The sequence below is a fragment of the Canis lupus genome, chromosome 7, assembly GCF_048164855.1.
Source record: "Canis lupus baileyi chromosome 7, mCanLup2.hap1, whole genome shotgun sequence".
NCBI lineage: Eukaryota > Metazoa > Chordata > Mammalia > Carnivora > Canidae > Canis > Canis lupus.
In genome coordinates this window covers 32,608,506-32,630,308 of record NC_132844.1, presented here as the reverse complement: position 1 = coordinate 32,630,308, position 21,803 = coordinate 32,608,506, and the positions used below count along the sequence as shown (strand labels likewise).

The following is a 21,803-nucleotide window of genomic DNA, read 5'->3' as shown; positions in this document are numbered from 1 at the left end:
TCAGGTTAAAAGTGTTTTTAAAATTATATAATTACTATCTTTTGAGCTTAAGAACCAGAAAATCCTAAAATCAAATTTACATTTTGATCTTCATGTCTTTATTATAGTATAGTATTATATTCTGTACAGTTGACCCTTGAACAGTTTAAAACTATGTGGGTCCACTTACATGCGGATTTTTTACACTATAGTAGCATAAATGTATTTTCTCCTTCCGATTTTCTTAGTAACATTTTTTTCTCAAACTTACTTTATTGGAAGAATACATATAAATACATATAAAATACAAAATATGTGTTTGCTGTTTGTTATCAGGCTTCCAGTCAATATGAGACTACTAGCAGTTGAGTTTTTGGGTAGGCAAAAGTTATATGCAAATTTTTAATTGTGCAGAGGGTCAGCATCCCTATTCCCATGTTGTTCAAGGGTCAACCATAGTTATTAGTTGGGTTCACATGGACCACATTCATGAATACTGCATTACTAAGTTATGAATATAAAAGTTCCTTCACAACATGGACCTTGAGAATAGAATTAATATCAAATCAATATTTAATTTATAAATGTGTACATTCAAATATCATTAAAGAATTATTTCAGTATATAAAAAATGTTTCTATAATGTGTTACCAATAAATAATATCACATATTTTCACTATGATGTATCTGAATATGACATGGTAAGATCTATAAAAAATTATAAAAAAATTCATGAAATGTGTTTTAAGACACAGTTAAACAAGATAAACTAAGTTTTAAATATGCTACTCACCTTAATACATCCCCTCCCATCCATATCTTTTACATGAAACATTCTAGAACAGGACTTAACTGAAACTTAATTTTCTTCCAGCCATGACTAGTTTAAAATACTAGCTCTTCAGATAAATTTAAAATAAATTACAAACCTAAAACGGTACTTTGAAGGTTATAATTCAAAATAATGAACATAAACAACAGTGGTACATAAAATTTAACAACTCCCCTTACCTGGCTATACCAGTTGATAGCTCAGGTACCACCACCCTTCGACTCCAAGCTACCAGATCTCGTTCTGTGGCTATTTCACTTCTTGGTGCGTTGCTGTGCATTTGCCGTACACCTTCAATTTGCCCACTACGTCTTAGTCCTACGTTTGGTGGTGAATGAACCTCTGAGGTAGAACTTACAGAGCCTAAATGAAAAATTAATATAGTAAGTTCTATTTAAAAACATTAGTTTATAAAAGAAAATAAAATCTACATTATCTTTCACATGAAATGTCGCATTATGGCAAATTAATTAAATTACCAAATTAGGAACCAAACCACAGGCAAAAATTTAATGAAAAAACATGGCTATTCAGTTAATTAGCTAAACTAATGAGTAACATTTTTTTCATGTAAAATAATTCTTAAAAAAATCATTAATTTCTTAAAAAACGGTTTTTATTTTGGGAAAACGATATAAGAAGCAAAAACAGACAAACCCAAGAATGTCTGTGGTTCATAAATTTGCTTTAACTTTTCTCTGAAAATAATATGTGACAATAAGAGCAGTGAGATACAGGAGAATGTGGTGTATATTCCATACATTATTGAATAAATTTATTTTCAAAGTTTTTCTAGATTCTACATGTTTACTATAGGAATCTGAAAGGATATACATATTTAAAGATTCATTGTCTACAGTTCGAAACCTTATATTACGAACATTTTCTTAGGCATTACGTATTTTTTAAAAGATGTCACTCTGGCAGCCTAATATTTCATTTTATGGATGTGCCATACTTTGTTTAATCACTTCTTTACCAATGGGGGATTAAACTATTACAATTTTAAAAATATTTCACTTGAGGCAATCAATGCTTACCTCTACTTAAACGGCTGGTATTACTGATACCTGCTTCACTAGAACGTCTCAGGTCTTGCTCCTGTTGTAGCCTTTGAATCATGCTATCCAGTGGGCTAATATCCTGGTTTGCTTGCTGACTTAAAACTTGGTTCAGTCCTATATAATACCACACAAAATGCTAAGAATATTTTAGCCCACTAGTCAAACCATTTTACTAATTAAACTCACTTTGAGTTCAAATTTAATATAAATTTTACTTGAGTAAAAGACCTAAAAAGATCTAAAATGATAAACTTTGAAATGATAGCAGTAAAATATACATACATACACACACAACCAGGAATATGTTAACCTTATTACAAACAACAATGACAAGGATTAAGATTTACCAAGTACTTATGGTTCAGGCACTCATATTATCCCCACAATAATGCAGTTAGATATGTAGTATTAATTCCACTTACAATAAGAAAACCAAAATAACTACTCAAAGTCACGTATCTAATAAATGACAAAAGTGGAATTTCATCTTAGATCAGTTTCTTTGGCAAAAAAGGCAAATCTGATAACCAACTTTCTCAAAAAACAAAATGAAACCAAACCTTTACTATTTCATTTATTAAGCAAATTCTTGATGGTCTATTACATGTTAGGAACTATGGAGTAAAGTTGCAGTGGTGTACAGGACAATAAGGTCCTTGACTTCATGCAGCTAACATTCTAATGGGAGAATTAAACAATAAACCCTTATATAAATGCAAACTGAAAAATGTTAAAAGATGATGACAGAGGGTTGCCTGGGTGGCTCAGTCAGTTAAGCATCTGCCTTCAGCTTGCATCATGATCTCAGGGTCCTAGGACCGAGCCCCATGTTGGGTGCCCTGCTCAGCGGGGAGTCTGCTTCTCCCCCTCTGCTCCTCCCCCACTCATGCTGGAGCTCACACACATTCTCTCTCTCTCTCTCTCTCTTGCTCAATCTCTTTCAAATAAATAAATAAAATCATTTTTTAAAAGAAAGATGATGTTGGAGAAAATGGAGAATAGAGATAGGAACACTTACAGTGAGACAGAAAAAGTCAAAGAAGCTGTCTTTGAGAAGATAGAATTTGAGCTAAGACTTGAAGAAAAAGAAGAATTAGTGAAGAGCAAGAAAAAAGACACTTCAGATAGAATGCAAGAGTTGGAACAAAGACTCTGAGGTAGGGAGGAACTTGGTGTGTTTTAACTCACCCTAATTTTCCAGCATTAACTTTCACCTGTATCAGTCATATGGGACTACCTGACTCTTCTGCTCTCCTAACTGGATGAAAACTTTCATGCTTTGGAGCTTTTAACCACAATACTCACAATTCAAGTATAAACATGATAAACACCAACTTATCCGTCAAGCATCAACTAAAATGGCATCCCTATATTTCCTCTGTGAAATCTTTCCAGACTACCCCTGAATTAGTGCTATCTTCCTTCATTTTCTCAAACAATATATACATATTAGTACTCAGGCCAAAATAAAAAGGAAGCCCACTAGTTAGTTCCACAAAAGCATGATTGCCTTATTTAGTATTCTAAGTCTAGCATAATGCTAGGCATATAAAAATTTTCAATTCTGCTGAATGAATAAAAAAACCATGTAAGTGTTATAAAATATATGAAAGCACTGCCATGATAGAAGGGAGCAGTTAATATCAGGTGTGTGGGTATATAAGAAATGATGTGATGATATCAGACATTTAGAGTGGGCTAAGAAAAGATACAAAGGAGATTCTGAAACGAAGAATTAGTAAGGAAGATCTAAGGGAAAATTACAGGTACTAAGCACATAATGTTATTTCATTTTATAAGAGAAGACTAAAATTCAATAAGATAAAAATAACTTGTCCAAGGTCACAAAGCTAGAGAGTGGTAAAAGTAGAGGTAAAAGTTAAGATGCCTGTGACTGCTTCCTTCCTGTTAGGATGCTGAGGAAACAGCTCATGTTTATACATCAGTGACTAATCTGATATTGCTCAAGTTACAACTGATGAAGCATTCAAATATAAATGTAACAGTGTAAATATAATAAAACTGAGTTCAAGCATTACAATACGCATCATCTATTTTTACTTAATTCTAAGGGATTTCCCAAAATAAATTTTACCATAGATCTAGATTTACAAATAGAAAAATAGTTACAAATGATGCTGAAGATTTTTTAAAAAGTATCTTTCTTCTGTCTTATATTTTGCTTGGTTAAATCAAAAATAATGAAAGAAATTGATGTTTACCTTGAATTCTCTGACCTAAAATACTTAAAAACTGTATGACTTTACCTTGAAGCCATTATCATTGCTATAGGTTCTCTTATGGTCCTGTACTAATAGATGGTGTCTAATTCCTTTTCAAGATCAGATACGGAAGAAAGAACAATGGACTAAGAGTCAGAGCTGCATTTGATTCCCTGTGGTTCTGTGCACTTTAACTAGAACAGACTTATATTAAATTTTCATTTTCTCAACTTTTAGAATAAGGATTATCATACGAGGTATTATTTCTGAAAGTCCTATACAAAAGTTAAATGGAGGAAAAATGTAATAACTATGAAAATTAAGTAGCACTGATATTTTTAATGAGTCCTTTCCTCATTTCCTTGTGCCCGAAATTTCAACGTAGGTACCTATTTTCGAGACCTGGGCAAGATCTGATACTTCCCAGTTCCCCTCAGAGACTAAAGACATTTATCTTAATTTTAGTCCTATAATCAAGACTTCTCTAAATAATTGAGACTTCTCTAGTCTGAATACCTGCCTAGAGTTCTTGAATAGTATCACTTGTTCTTAGAGTCTTTGAGTTCATGCTATGTCCATGTAGTATGAGACATTTTAATTTCACATACTCCAGACATTCAGGTCTATTAGATTGTATTACTCTCCACAAGTAGCAGCAGCAACTATTCTTCCAATGCTTCTCCTAACCCTCCATCCTGAATGGGCATGGCCACTGTCAGGAGCAGCCCCTCCTATCCAATATGTTCATCTTCATTGCAATTTCATGCCCAATCCTTAAAGGAAAATAAGAGATGGGCTCTCTGTAATACAGTGAGATGGTTTTTCTGCACAACTTACGGAATCTAAATTCATTATTTAAAAGTTATTCATTATATATTACATCCCATATGTATCCTTTCCATCTACTTAGAAGTTCTGTTCATTATGCTGGAGTTCAGAACTTAAAATATTTTCATAAATTTTTCTCTTTAAAAAAAATTTATTTGACAGAAAAAATGAGAGCACGAGTGGTTTGGGCAGAGAGAGAGTGAGAAAGAATCTGAAGCAGACTCCACAATGAGGGTGGAGTCTGACTCAGGGCTCAATCCCATGACTGTAGATCATGACCTGACCTGATACCAAGAGTTGGGACGCTTAATGGACTGAGCCACCCAGGCCCCTCTCATAAATTTTTCTAGTCTTTCAACTCCCTTTCAATTCTTCAACTAATTTGACTTTTGCCCTCCATTATTTCACTAAAAAAGCTCTCAACACTTTCATCCCTATCTTACTTAAAATTCTAAAAGTTGATCACTTCTTAAAACAATCTTCAATATGAATAGGCTATCTAGTCTTATTTTCTCTTCACATCATAAGTTATCCCCTTTAATAAGATTTATCACAAATTTTAACTATTTGTTTATAATTATGTTTATTATTCTTACTCCATGAAAACAAGGAAGGTGTCTGATTAGTTCACTACTGAATACCAGTTTAGGTGTCACAGAAAAGATGAATAAATAAATGACCAAGATTATTGCTTTAACTCTCCAATGTTCCTTAATTATCCTGTAGTACATACTTCAGCATTATTCAAAGGACATTAGAAAAATTTTTTAAGATTTAAAAATCATTTTACTTCTCATTTGTTCAAAACAATAACAAAGCTTTACCAATTGGCAATTTTATAAGACATCATTAGAAATGGAAAATTTGATTATCTATGAAAATAAGCACTTACCTGAGGAAGTCACTCCCATTTGAGGGATGAGTTGCTCTTCCCTGCAATTTTCACGACCAGGAACTAATCTCTGATATCTTGATGGATGAGGATTACCATCAACATCAACCAAAAAAGGGGGAGGCATGAGATGAGGTGCTTGCTGAGTCTGTTCATCTAATACAAAATTGTTGGCATCACGAATAAGGGGCCGATAATCACTGTGAAAGAACATCTGATCTGCTATCTGAAAAAAGAAAGGTCCACAGAAGATTGGAAAAAAAAAAAATTTATCACTTTAAATTTCTAATGGAAGGCAATGTCTTAATGTAAATCATGGTATTAAACAACAACATAAAAGAATATTCTTTGAGTTTATGATAAGTCTTTACTATATTCCAACATTAATTTTTTTTTAAAGATTTTATTTATCCATGAGAGACACAGAGAGAGAGGGAGGCAGAGACACAGGCAGAGGGAGAAGCAGGCTCCACGCAGGGAGCCTGATGTGGGACTCAATCCCGGGACTCCGAGATCATGCCCTGAGCCAAAGGCAGATGCTCAACTGCTGAGCCACCCAGGCGTCCCTCCTACATTAAATTTCATGATCAGAAAAGCAGTTGCTTTGAATTTTCTCTGTAACAAAAGATTGCATACATAAAACACTAACATGATAATTAAAGTTGTGTAATTTCAAATTAAATGGTAAAATCAAATCTAGGTATAAATCATTCAGCAGTACTACTACTACTTTCATAGAGCTACCATTATCTTATTTTTTAAACTATTAAACATACTAATTGTCTGTTTTAGCATTTTGAAAGGGAAATCATTCAATTAACTTATTCTTTGAATTAAACTCTAATGAAATCCCTTATACAATTTAAGAAAACCCCTAAAGTATTCAATAAATGGGACTTATATAATATTAACATAAAAATCAACATGGTGTGGTTTTCTAACAGTTGATGAGCATTTTCTACATTTTGTGAAATGACACAAAATGATTAATGTGAACTCATACCTGACACATCTGTAGCTTCATAATTTTATAGGTTTATTTGGAATTTCTTAAACTATGAATTGTTCAATTTTTAAGTCTTTTAATCACTATAAGGCTCTTTAGTATTTAAAAATATTAGCTACCATCAGTAGGCCATACATTTTTGAGAACCACATGAAAGTCACAGATTTATACCCAGATAAATATATTTTATCCATATAAATAAAACATTTTACATAATTTCAGAGTCTCTCTATGGACTATCTCTCCCATCCTTGGCTTTAGAATTACAATGTACATTGCTCTAGCAGGCTAAGTAAAGATTAAATAAGATCTAATTATCATCTAATGTCTATTACAGAGAACAGGAATTTAACAACTGCTGTATATACCCTCTCTCTAAAACTTAAGTCCCTAGAATACTTAAAATATGACTGATTCTTCAAGTTTGAGGTTGAAAGCATAAATGATGCTTATCCACCCCTGAAGAAATACAACCCCTAACCATCCATGGATTTAAAACAAAATAACCCAAAAACCCCCCCAAAAAAAACCCATACAGAATCATGATACTCTACCTTGTCATATTTACTACTGGAGCCAAAGCCAAAAATTAGAAGATGTCCATGAGAGTCTGTGCATGCAAAATGCTGACCATCAGGAGAGCATTTGCAGTCAAATACTGCACCATGTCCTTGGCCTTCAATCTGAAATATATTTAACCAACAATGAGAAAGTTGCCATTAAAATATAAAGAACTGGTCACTACTGTTATTAAAATTTTATGGTAAAGATGTAGAAGTATACATCCCAATGAAGTGAAGATTATGTATAACACAGTATAGTAACAAAATTTTTGTGAATATTCATGAAAAGTGCCAGATTAACAGCCTTGAAAAACAAAGTATTCTTTTTATGCACACACAGACCAGACAAAATTCAGAAAATAGAACATCAATTTCCCCCACCCATAGAATTCTGCTTCATGTCTTTAAGCCACATTTACAATGTAATTGCACCTTACATTCCATCTTATCTGCATTTAATCAAGCCCTTTCGGCAAAGGCTGACAATGTGTAGCGATTTTTTTGTTAACTCTTGGAAGAAGTAGCCAGAGATCATTGCTCACAAGACACTAATTTTTTTTTCTTTTTGGTAATAAATTCCCTTGATGGTCTGACTCATCTTTTAAATGGTGAATTTCAAAGGTTAAAGAAAAGGTTTTTTTTACCTGATAATTGTTTTCTGTTTTCCAGTTCCATTAATCCAGAACGAATGGGTTTCTCCCTGCAACCTGTCAATCAAACAGAGGTGGCCAATCACCACTCTGAATTTTTTTTGCTCTCAGTGCTTCTTCAGACTATGTTCCAGTTGAAAACTTCTTTAGCAGTGTTCTGAAAGAGGTAAAAGTTCTAGCCTATCTAAAGCACATCTAGGGACTGAATTTCAGAAAACAACTAAAATAGGGAGTTGACTCCCTAACAAATAACAACTAAGGATGATTTTCAACAAATGCGATTGGATTTCTGGATTAGCAGAATCGGAACACACACACATTATCAGGTAAGAAATACCTCCTCTCTGTTCCGGTATCCACTGATCTAGAACAATTGAATTTTACTAGCAATATCCCAATATTCCAGGAAATGCTTTGAAAAGAGAGAAGTGGTAATTTTCTTTCGTTAGTGTTAAAAAATGGCACAGGAATGGATGTGCAGTTCACAATATGGAAGTGAAATTAAAATTTAGAAGAAGAATAGTTGATTTCTTAAGGAAAGTTTTCATTTTGGTCAAAAGAGAAACTATCACTCTAAAAGAAAGGGCTCTGCCTAAAAAGTTAATATATTATCACAAATGGGATTGACTCAAAAAGAAAACTAGTTTTCCTTTAGCATGTTGAAAAGAAGGAAAGAGTGCACTGGTGTTATTAATGGTATTTTGTAAAGTGATAATAATAGAAAAGAAATAAGAATAACTTTCCTTAAAATTAATCATATGCAAGAAAATCAGTAAACTTATCTGATGACTAATACACTTAAAGATTTACCATACAAACAAGAAAATGAGTCATAAGTGAAACAGGATCATTTCTCAGTTGTGAAGAAAGTTGGAGGATAAGACAGCAGACAAAGGGAAAAGATTACAACCCTAGCTTAAAACTGTTAAAAAATGAGAAAGTATACAACTATTTCTCCCAATTAGCACACAAGTATTAGTAGATAAGTATAACTTGGTATTTGCCAAACATGAGAGACTAAAACTGCAGGAATGTCAGGATTCAGGTCTCTTTCAATGTTTTCTAGGCAAAATAAAAATTACATGAACTGTTGTAAATAAGTAGCCACTTGAAAAAAGTTTACCTCTAGATAGAATTTTACATAAAAAATTCAAGATTAAGAATTCAAATTGCCTTGGTTATGTGTTAGATGTTTTTATCTCAGTTCAAAATTTCACAAAAGATGAAAAACAAAAAAGCAACAACTTATAAATCTACTCTAATAAATACTTCCAGAAATGTAATGGTATTATTATAAGCCTATGTTTACAATTCTAAGTACAGAGTAGAAGAGAGGAAGAGATCTGAAAGAAGTCTGACTCAGCAATGACAAAGGATTTTAGAAAGATGTTCACAAGTATGATATCCTTCATTGATGTTTAGGCAACATTGTGCTGCATTTTCTCCTTTTCTTGTGTGGGGTGACTATATGAGGATTAATCAACCCTATTTCTATGCTATCTACTAATGTTGCCAAATTTATAGTAGATCTCTAAAAGAATAGGAGATGTGGAACTTAGAAAACTTTTAAAAAAGCAAAGAAAAGATTAATCTTACTGAAGATCACTGCATTTCCTATATAACACATGACGTTTGAATATGGCAGGCTAGTATCAATTTTCTTGGTATAAGGCACCTGTGTAACTTCGAAGTGATTTTTATATGGACAAAATAAAAGTTTATTTCCAGAACATCAGAAAAAAGTAAAAGCACATTATTTGGCTTAACCATTATTCATTAAAGGAGGCACTGAAAGAATCTACTCATGAATCAATTAGAAAAGTTGTCCATAACCTTATTAATTAAAATGCTAAGTTTATCTTTAGTAATGGCTCCTCCAATAATAAACGTAACTACAAAATGCAGACTAGGCTTTCCAGTTGATACAAAGTAGAAAAATATTTTATTTTCCTTTTATAAATAAATACACTGTAACTGTTTTTATGATTATGCTGTGATTAAGCCAACCAAAAAAGAAAGTTAAGTATTTCTTTCTGAAATGATTTCACCAAATCAAGTTTAAAGTATTTAGGAGAATTCCCAAAGAAAAAAATTTACTACTGAAGGCACTTTTGAATATTTATATATAATTAAAAAACAATGAAGCTTATATTCAAAAACCAAAAGGATGAAGGGGAATCTGGGTGACCCTGCAGGTTAAGCATCCCCACTCTTAGTTTCAGCTCAGGTCATGATCCCAGGGTCCTGAGATTGAACTATGTGTTTGGCTCCGCCCTCAGCACAGAGTCTGCTTGTTCCTCTCCCTCTGCTCCTCCTCCGGCTCTCTCTCTCTCTCTCAATTAAATAAATGAAATCTTAAAACTAGAAAGAAAGGAAATACTAATGATAAATTTTCAAAGTGAATTTTAGATGAACTACCTCTCATAAAATTAAGCATGCTTAAGAAACATTTGGGACATATGTAAAAACAGACCACACAATAAAACTCATACACATTAAATCACAATAAGAAAAGCTGAGAAAATCTGGGCCATGCTATTTACCAATAAGTGCAAAAATAAAAAATTTATTCAGCAATTATGATACAGTTATTTTATTTTTAAAACAAGAGATGAAAGGATTGGATGAGTTAAAATAATAATAATTCTTTTGTAGGGAGATTCTCATACTGACTAAAGAATTCTATAAATATTTCCAAGAAATGAGTAGCAAAATCTTAATAATCTAGAGGTGTACAATGAATTTGAAAAAATACAGAACCTAATGAGTTAAGAGCTTTGATGATGATGATGTCATATTTAATGAAGAATACTAGTACCTTTTTCAAGGCAGAATATACTGTCACAGCTTCTAATGTAATTTTTGTGAAGCAGAAAGATGAATAACTCAAATGAGGTCTAAGACCTAAGAGACTTCTCTGATAATGGGCAAATCACCTAATCTTCTGTGAAATGATAGAAATAATCCAAATATCATCAGAGTCCTATCCCTTTCTAAAATTCTAATACCTGATATTTAGGAAGACATTTTGGAAGAATTGGACAAATCTGGAAATGAGATTCCAAAAGCACTAGATTCTAAAAGCACTAGAATGTAGACTAAAATTATACAGGATCTAAGTTACATCAATCATGAGGAACACACATTCAAGGTGAATATGAGAGGTATGTAATCCTAGAGAAACCCAATACAAATTAGGAACATGGGCTATCCTTTTTTTTTTTTTTTAATTTTATTTATTTATTAATGAGAAACAGAGAGAGAGAGAAAAAGAGAGAGAGTCAGAGATGCAGGCAGAGGGAGAAGCAGGCTCCATGCAGGGAGCCCGATGTAGGACCCGATTCCAGGTCTCCAGGATCAGGCCCTGGGCTGAAGACGGCGCTAAACAACTGAGCCACCCGGGCTGCCCAGAACATAGGCTATCTTAAGCAGAATCACCTTGTTAAGGAATTATTCTATGTCTGTGACCAGGGTCAGTTTTTTTGTCTCTCTCTTTTCTTTTTTTTTTTTTTAAAGATTTTATTTGAGAGAGAGAGAACATGACTGGGGGGTCGGGACAGAGGGAAAGGGAGAAGCTGACTCCCCAATGAACAGGGAGCCCTATGTGGGGCTTGATCCCAGGACCCCAGGATCATGACCGGAGTTAAAGGCAGACACTTAACCAACCGCGCCACCAAGATACCCCAACACTGGTATATTTTTAAAAAACGAACGAGCCTGGAGCACCTGGGTGGTTTAGCTGATTAAGCATCCGACTTGATTTTGGTTCAGGTCTTGGTCTCAGTTATGAGACTGAGCCCTGCGTCGGGCACTGTGCTAAGTGAGGAATCAGCTTGCAATTCTCTCTGCCTACCCCCTCGTGTCACCCTAGCTAGGGCATGAACCCGTGTTCTCTCCAAATAACATCTTAAATAATATATATATACATATATATATTACATCTTAAATAATATATATATATGTATAACTGTTTAGACGGGTGCATCCTACCTAGAAAATTCTCCATAATTTAAAATTCTGAACACCCTCACTATTCTGTGAGTATATATAGACTCATATCCCAAGAATAAAACAGTGGGGAAATGGAATTTATGCTAAGAATTACCCTTATAAAATCCTTAAGTATAAAGAACTTTCAAAGTTTATCTACCTGGGGAGAAATAAATTTAATTAAGAAAGTGCACTAGATACTGAAGATAGTGTCATACAGATTAAAATATGCTTTTACTACTTTCTAATCAATTATGGTAGTTACAGTGTAAACAAAAAATATATCTTAAGGGAAGTTTTCTACACTCCAATAGTCTGGGTGTCATCAAATTATCTTAAAAGACCATTAGTAAATGAATGTTTCCTTTAATATTGAAGATTCTTTAATTTATAGTTAACATCATTACATATTAATTAAAGGAAGCTATTTAAGTACTGCCAACATAAGTAAATTTATGTAAAAAAGGAAGTTGCTGTAACTGGCTTGGTAGAACCAATATATAAAAGTGATTTTGAAGAATCAGCTCTAATTTTCATCAAAAGAACATTTATTATCAAAATAAATAACATCTTCAATTTAATAGCATTCTGTTCACCTCTATTCTAATTTCACTGAAGGCTGCAATTTTATTAATCAGTCCTCCTTGTAATCTATTCTCCTCCTTTGGCCTGCAACATGATATTAGCATGTACCTTTCTAATATATTCTCAAGAGATTTGGATCTTTTCTTCATTCCCTAGTGAAGAAATAGGACTACTTCTAAAAGTTTAGTTTTAAGCCCTCTATACTGCTCTATCTCCATGAGGTAAACAGCATTCTACATGGAAGACTCCAAGATCTCTTTCTACTCCTAGACCCTCTAAGTAGTCTATTTCCGAGTGTTGCCTAGCCATTTCCACACAGGTCATCCAATGCTACAATAAACAAAGACAAATAAAATAAAAAAAAAAAGTTTTTCACATCATTCATATTTCTGTTAATATTTTATTTTTAAAAAAGATTTTAATTATTTATTCATGAGACACAGAGAAACAGAGACATAGTAGAGGGAGAAGCAGCCTCCTTACAAGAGGCCTGATGTGGGACTTATCCCCGGACCTGGGATCACGCCCTGAGCCAAAGGCAGACACTCAACTGCTGAGCCACCCAGGCGTCCCTCCATTAATATTTTTAATACAAGCTAGGCTCAATATTCTCCACATATTAAATTACTTTAATTTAAATTTAATTAATCAGTTTAAATTATTAAATCTTCTGTCACTATCGAGCCCTAATCCCTCTATCAGTCACAAAACACCAAGTCCTATACAAATGTGTTTTTCTTTCACAAATTTCCTACTACCTACAAATTTTCATTATGATTTGATAAAAGTAGTTATTTCCCAACCTATTCAACTTCATACTTGAAATAGTACTGCTGGTAATCAAACTTTTCCCCTTGTTTCCAAAATATAAGATAATTTACCAAAAATCCCACTCTGTTAACTATTCTTTACACTTAAAAAGATAACATGAAATCATCAACTTATGCTTTCCATATTATCATTCACTCTTTCAAAGTCTATTCCAGACAAACTTTCTACATTACTGTATGTACTTTTTTTTTTTTTAATTTTTATTTATTTATGATAGTCACAGAGAGAGAGAGAGAGAGGCAGAGACATAGGCAGAGGGAGAAGCAGGCTCCATGCACTGAGAGCCCGACGTGGGATTCGATCCCGGGTCTCCAAGATCGTGCCCTGGGCCAAAGGCAGGCGCCAAACCGCTGTGCCACCCAGGGATCCCTGTATGTACTTTTTAACACTTCCTGCTTTGCTATTTATAATATTCCTCTTATTTATATAAATGAGTATTTTTTCTGACTCAATTTTTATTTTTTCAACACACAATTTTAATTCTTCCTCCTTAACGAATCGTCTTCTGATAATCCACCCTGAAGTGATCCCTCTATCTTCAGATATAGCAATTATTTTTCTCATATACCGTGCTACCATCGCTGGCTAAAAATAAGGACCATGTCTTACTGTTCCTTGTGGTTTCCATGTTTGTGTTTATGCACAAAATAAACACTGAAATATTTGCTATTTAAAGTGTCTTTCACCTGTATGTTTACATTCTGTATAATTGTACACACTTCCCTGTGTAACTATCAAATCTCAACACCCTTATGATAGTAACTCATAGACCATATCAGAGAATTACATAAAAGTAATTCACTAAACATAATACAGGATGACAAGATACAGAGACAAACTCACATCCATGGCAATGATTTTAAGATGTTTTTGATACCAAAGATGAGAAAGAGACAGGATGTAGAGAACCCCAGAAACCTGAAACTGACAATAACTATAGTTTATACTCAGAAGATTGAAGGTAATTTCTTGCCCAGAGAGGCTGAAACAAGGACTAGAAGCATCAAAGAATCCTTTTAACATAGAGTGCAGATATACGGCATCTTGTTAGATGAGATAGATAGGTAATGAAAGAGATGGAGAGATGAAAGAAAAAAAGGAAGGAGAGAAGGAGAGAAACAAAGATTTACCTTGAAATCTTGATTTACAAGAGAACACGATATGAGATACCTATTTTGAGCTTCTCTTTCTGCCTTTCCTAGATATATGCGGCTACAATTGTCTTAAATGAAATTAGAGGTCACACTGAGAACATTTTGTCAGAAGTATGCATGTGCAAAAATTCTGAGTGGTGGATTGGCAGCCTCTGTTTGTTTGGAACGTTGCAAGGAGAAATATATTGTTCTGGATTAGTGGACACTGGAACATTTTTTAAAAATCTCAAGTAAAAGAAAGGTTAATTATAAAAATAAGGAAAATTTTAATTAAATAAAAATTGTCATTTGGAATTTACTCATGAAACAACAAAAGCAAAACTTAAATTCAGTAAAATTGCCTTCTAGAAGGAGACATTGTACTCTTCAATTAAAATCAAAACCAGACAAGAGGCAACAAACTACAGCTTTGAGTAACATTGACAGAAACAGAAAGATATGGAAAAAGAGTCATAAACACAGCTAGAATAATAGATACAGAGAAAAGAAAGGGAACAAGAAAGATAAAGCAAAAGCACCAGAAACAGGAGGAAAGCTACTAATGTGGGGTCTACAATCTCGCTCCAAACATCTTTTACTTACTATCTAATAATCAAATAGCCTAGTACTAAGAAATTTGAAAGTCTCTTTTCAAAATGATTTATCATTCATTTAAACTTACAGTTAAAACATAGCTCTACTGTGTTAAGGGAAAAAAGGCTATAAAACAACTTTGTATTTAGGAACACTTTTGGTTGTATTAAAGTCCCAAACTTGCCTACCTCTTTCAAGGAATTGGAATATTACAAAATCCTTCACATTCAATTCTGAGTTTGCACATATTTTCAAGTTACTTCTGGGAATAATTTATCTACCTTTTAACATCAAATTGAAGTTTGAAAGCATTGAAAGTAGAGTTTAAAACAACTATAAAAACGAAGCTATACTTAGCTTGCTAAGTTAGAAATAGTCTAAACTTATTCTTAATATACACTATCTGCCTTTGACAAAATACTTAAATGTACTTTTATCGTTAATACTTAAGTTATATAAGGACTGTTCAGCTATAACATGAATAACTGACATAGTTTTTAGATGATGTAGATAAGTAAATCTTAAGAGCTGGAATTTATATATATGCATTTTAAAATAATAAGTTGTCTTATCATAATCTTCTCTACAAAATTCTCTTTAGTTTCATTATCTGGCTCATAAAAAAAAAGACATAAGAAGGTTCAAGATTAAAGTTTCTATCTTATACATTTTTTCAGCAAATACACTATGCTATTAAGTTTATTTTAAGATTACTTTGTTTTTAGTTAAGGATGAAATAATGGTGGGAAGGCTACAAGAAACATATATTGTCTATTTCACTTCATGCTTTGTCATACCTCACTTGTCATATACTTCCTGTATATAACAAAAGCAAACCCAACACCCACCTTTTATCATTAAGATCCTTGATTTAAGAGGAAATCTAACAGTAAAGATAAGTAAATCACTTTTTCTAGATAATACCACTAGCAAATTGAGAATCTATTTGTTAGATTCTGAAATGAAATCAATTAGGGGATTATATAAGCAAACCAGTAATAAAATCTTTATCTCAATTCTTAATTGCAACCCTTGTCTACAAATTTAGGTGGTCCTAAAAAAGAGTTCAGATTTTTAAAAAGTTTAAGCCAAGGCTTGATACAGGGAAAAAAGAATTAAAATATTTACCAGAATGATGACTATCAGGGCAGTATTAATATCTCAATGTCTCATATTTTAAATTTAATAAATGTATCATTATTTTATTAAAAAGTTTATTTTAAAAATTACTGTATGTCAAACATGGGCATTTACAAAGCTCAACTTTTCACCTGTGAAAGGCTTTTCAATAATACAGAATTTTTGACAATTTCTAAAATTTCATTTAATTTTTGTAATAAGAAAGGTAGAGTAAAATGCTGATTAACACAACATAATTTTTGTTACGTGATTTTATTACTTCTTGCAAAGGTATTATGAATTTCAAATGGAAAATCTATTTATTATAAAAAGAAAACCCAATAGTAAAGCAGTATCCTCAAAATATGATTGATAATAACTTATATTTTAAAGAATTTGTATATCAAATTTTTATTATTTTAAAGGTAACTTACATGTCTTATTTTCTAACTATAGGTTTAACGGTGAATTTATTTATTTAAAATCAAAGTTGTAAGCTTTGATTTTTAAAAGTCACATGAAATATTACTTAGTCTTAATAAAACTTCATCTAATCTTTCACCATTTCTAGTCTAAACAGGAGAATTCCACTAGAATTATTTATCCTTAAATTTTCCAAGGCACTATAATTAGTCCCTCTATAGAGCATTAAAAAAATATTTATGATTGAACTTATTACTACTACAATTTAATATAAAGGTTTGAACTTGTACTTCTTCAAGTTATATGGTATTTTAGTAACTCAAAAAGTTGCGGGTGCTACACAGCCAAATACTTTTTACTAGTATAACCAAAAGTCAACATTCAGGAGAGTGGACAGTGAGCACAAACTTCTACTCCCCTCTCAAACTGCTTTTATTTTCTTAATAGCAATGCTGGATGCTTTATCTTCCATTTGTCCATAGATAAACAATGAAATGAACAAAAGAGCAAAAAGTAGGGCACTTAGATAACTTATAAATTAAGAGAGAAAAAAATCATCAAGCTAAATTACAAGATCTTAAAACTTCTATACTCAGAGTTTTAATATTATTATAAAAACATTTTCTTCTGGTGACCTATCACTAACTAGGTAGCACTGGAAGTTAGCTGTGCAATGGTCAATCATTAACCAGAGCTGGCATTAACATAGTAACAATGAACAAAAAAATATGGGTCTAAACCCCAAGTACTCTTTTATATACACTGTGACCTAGGTAAACCTGTGCAAAGAAATTCATCTCTACACGGTTACTCCATTCGTAAATCTAGTAATAAAATCTAAAATCTACCATGATTACATTACAAAGTTTTCATGAGACCCAAATGAGGTAATATGTACAAGTACTTTGGAAGTCATTAAAACTCTTGCGAAAAATTAAAAAGAGGATCTTTTCATTTTCTAGTTTTTTAAATGCAGGATATATTTTTAATCCTTTAAGTCTACATTTTGTCTTTCTCAATTTGAATATTCTTATGGACACCATCCAATTCCACTTATTGCGGTTAATTATTAAAGCTGTTTCTTCTGCCCTTTAGAGGCTTTTCATATCTTGAAACAGGAAAAATAGCTTTTCTAAAACTCTTATTAAAACAATTTTTAAGGCAGTAGTAATGTAACTAATCCCCTAGCTAATTTCAAAGAATATACATATAATATGGCTGACTTCTGTTTCTGGCTATCTCACTAATTTATGATGGTCTAAGAGCAAATCACTTCAATCTCAATGTATTCCAATTTTTATAACATAACGTGGAACATTAGTGTGATTAACTTACCTGATGAGGAAAAATTCACCTTTGTAGCTTAAAGGTGAAAGCAGTATTCAAGTATGAGAGAAAACTTTCCCTCCAAACACTCTACTAACACACCAATGCCTTTTAAAAATATGAAATTACTAAGAAAAGTCACTAATAAATGTATAGGCCACAAATTGTTTTCTTTTGAAGCTATAAAGACAAATTAAGAAACAACTAATATTTTTATTCAACAGAGATGTCCCAAAAAGGAGCAAACCAGAAACACAAGGATAGAAAAAGAATGAATTCTTTACCAGCATACTTAAGTTATTTGCTCTTAAAAACATATCTGTACAATATCACTAAGGAAATCCATTTGTCACTAAAAATTGTACTCCAAATAATTAAATCTTTTTAGAAGAGTGAGAATTTGACAAATCTTCGTTCTTACTTTTTATACACTAAGGTATCCATAAAGACAGCCAACTTAATTCCTTCACTAATGAAAACTCTTGCATCTTATTCTTCCCAAATGATCTTATTACTTCTGACTATACAGAAGTAACTTTACTATGATTATCAATCAAGTATAATATCACTTTCATGAATTCTTTTCACAAACCACTGTATTTCACAAATGACACTTCTGAAATTTTTCTCTGGCAAAATAACTCTGACTACACAGTGTTTCATAATTCATTACGAGGTTTCTATAATAATTTTTAAAAAATCTAAAGATGCTGAAATAGAAATAAAAGTTTTTTATTTTGTTGAAAGTTATCTCTGATATATAAAAATAGATTAAAAATATGTTATTACTGGATAAACCAAGTATTTGAGGAAAACTTCATACAGTGGTTACAGAGATGTGTTAACAATGCACAGTAAGCTGTGATATTAAACCATTACAATTCCAATATCCAGCAAAATATACTAAAAATCTATATATGAAGCAAAATGTGAAGAGGAATGGTCTGAAATAATATCTAATATACTATAATTTGATAAAAAAAACAAGAATGCCTTTAATTTGGCTTTAATTTTAAAATGAGTGTATTAGGATGTAGGTGCCTGGCTAGCTCAGTTAGAAGACCATGAGATCCACTCATGTGAGGCATAAAGATTACTTATAAGTTTTATAAATAAAACTTTAATAAATACATAAAATGATGGTACTGGAATCAAATCCTGTTGCGCAATAAGACTTTTAAAGTACAATACCAAAATATAAATATTTAAAATTTTTTCACATTATTTTCCAAAATTTCTCTTATTTATTTATTTATTTTTTAAATTTTTATTTATTTATGATAGTCACAGAGAGAGAGAGAGAGATAGAGAGGCAGAGACATAGGCAGAGGGAGAAGCAGGCTCCATGCACCGGGAGCCTGATGTGGGACTCGATCCCGGGTCTCCAGGATCGCGCCCTGGGCCAAAGGCAGGCGCCAAACCGCTGCGCCACCCAGGGATCCCTCTCTTATTTATATTATATTGTATTTATATTATATTGTATTTTCATACTTGTGAGTCTCTCAAAGTATCACTGTTAAAACTATTTTAAAAACCAAATTAGTTATGACCAATATACATGTACTGTAATATGCACAATTTTCTTTTAAATTTAACATCTAAATAAGAGTGTACAATTCAAAACTCTTTTTGAAACTTAAAAGTAAAATAATGTCTAACCAAACTCCTACATGGATTTCCTTTGTGATATGCAGAATACCTGCACGAAGTCCCCAAACCTTTAGCAGCTATAAAATGAAGAGACTGATAATTACCATATTGAAATACGATCGAATTTTGACTCCTCTTGCCAGATCCCACACTATCACGTTTCCATCGTGACCAGCAGAAAAGAGAACTCTTGGATCAAATGGGTGTGGCTCAAGGACGAATACCTCATCTTCATGACCCTGAAATATTTTTGAAGTGGCAAAGAATTATAAACTTTAAAAATGGAAATTCAATCAAATATCAATATGGCAACATTTCTAGAATTTGAATTCTAAGAATTATTAAAGTGGCAAAAATCTTCAAATTTATCTATGTTTAATGAAGCTGAGCTAATACCACCATCCAAGGTTTCGCTATCATTTGGTGAAATCTGAGACTACTACTGATGCAGCCCTACATAAAAATGACAGCAAGGATCTAGATTTCCAAGCCAAACCATTTTAACTATATTTTAAAATTATTTATCTACCACAAAGATCTGTTATCCATTTAGCAACATTTTTTAGCTAACTTTATATAAAAGACTTTCTCAATGAAAATAGTCCATTCTATAATTATTTTCATTATACCAAATAAAAATGAGTCTTTTTTTTTTTTTTTTTCTCACCATCAGGACATGAATTAGTTGACCGGTGTAAGAATTCCAAACTTTCAGAGTCATGTTATTAACTGCAGTTATAACTGTATTGTCATGTCGATCCCAAGCTACCATAGTTACTTTCATTTTTGTGATTTTATCTTCTATTCCTTGAAGGTTTTGGCTGAAAGTGATGGAGGCAGTATTTGTTTACACTGATATTATTTATTAAAATACTACTATGACAAAAACCTAAATGTGTTTTCTTATAATTTATATTTACATTCATTGCATGGATAACTATCGTTCAACAATTAAGAATAGTTTGAATCAACAAAGAATAAGGGCAAAAATCATTCCACTGAGTCAGCGAACCCAGGATTTCAGCACTCCTAAAGCCCTTAGTAATAGATGATCTTGAGCATGTTATCTATTAACTCTATCTAGATCCAAGAGTTCTGTGCCATGCTGCTCACTATCCATCCTTTACTGCTGGTGCCATGCCCTGCTAACTGCTTTGCTCTCCCATCCATCTGAGACTACTACATACAAATACAAGTACAGTTAATTTATTAAATACTAAAACCAAATAACAGTTACAAGGTGAAATAGAACTTGTCTTGGCTAGAGAGAACCATTACATATACTATAATCATCCCTCAGTAACATATTATATCATCTCTTTGTGACTGATGAACAATACAGTATGTCCCACTTTCTGAAGAAAACTAGCAAAACTTACAAGTATTCCTACAGTACTATCACCTCCTTAACAAACTGAACTGGAAAAAGTCATTAATGCAGATCTTCTCATACATATAGAAAAAAAATTATTTCAGAAATATCCTCTATCTCCGATAGCACTAATTATTACAGAAAAGTAATCATTTTAACATGAATTATCACATATGTTTTTATAGGCTGGGAGTCACATCAACCTATAATATAACATACTTTAAATGATCTATCTTTATGGATGTAAGATTTTAAATTTGATTTCTTACCCTGCTGGACGAGTAGCCATATCCAACAAAATGCTCTTCCATTCTCTTCGTTTAAATTGCCAAATACGTGCTGTTCCATCACGACTCCCACTTACAAATCTGTATTAAAGGAAGCCCAAACCCCCCCCCCCAAATCACATGTACTTAACCAAAATGCGTATTTCTAGAGCTGTTTTTCAAAATACTAAGAGAGTACTTATCTTTACTTACACAGCATTCTAATACAAGAGATTACTCTTTCAGATATTCTCTGCAAAACTAAGAACTTCTGCAACTTTATGGGCTTTTAAAAATTTATACAAATACATTCTAATGTGTATGGTTAAATCACAAAATAACATTCAACAGTGATTCAAGGCCACTATTTACTACCTTACAAATAGAATCAATATTTTCCAATGGAAAAATATTGATTTTCCTCTCAGTATTAAAGAACTTGACTTCTTTTACTCAAGGTGCTTAGAAATAGCTTTCT

General features: G+C 32.4%; 1 protein-coding gene across 5 annotated transcripts in view; it reads right to left on the bottom strand.

Moving 5' to 3' along the window:
- The window catches only part of PHIP (PHIP subunit of CUL4-Ring ligase complex), a 131,716-nt gene that overhangs the window by 55,487 nt on the left and 54,426 nt on the right, over positions 1–21,803 (bottom strand). For all 5 annotated transcript variants that reach the window (XM_072832280.1, XM_072832277.1, XM_072832275.1 and 2 more), the window contains 7 exons: positions 21,329–21,427; positions 20,355–20,508; positions 19,792–19,926; positions 7,378–7,506; positions 5,818–6,043; positions 1,852–1,989; positions 991–1,174 (listed from right to left, as the gene is read on the bottom strand). In XM_072832280.1, coding sequence (XP_072688381.1) covers positions 991–1,174; positions 1,852–1,989; positions 5,818–6,043; positions 7,378–7,506; positions 19,792–19,926; positions 20,355–20,508; positions 21,329–21,427 — 1,065 coding nt within the window. The remainder of the gene's footprint in view (positions 1–990; positions 1,175–1,851; positions 1,990–5,817; positions 6,044–7,377; positions 7,507–19,791; positions 19,927–20,354; positions 20,509–21,328; positions 21,428–21,803) is intronic.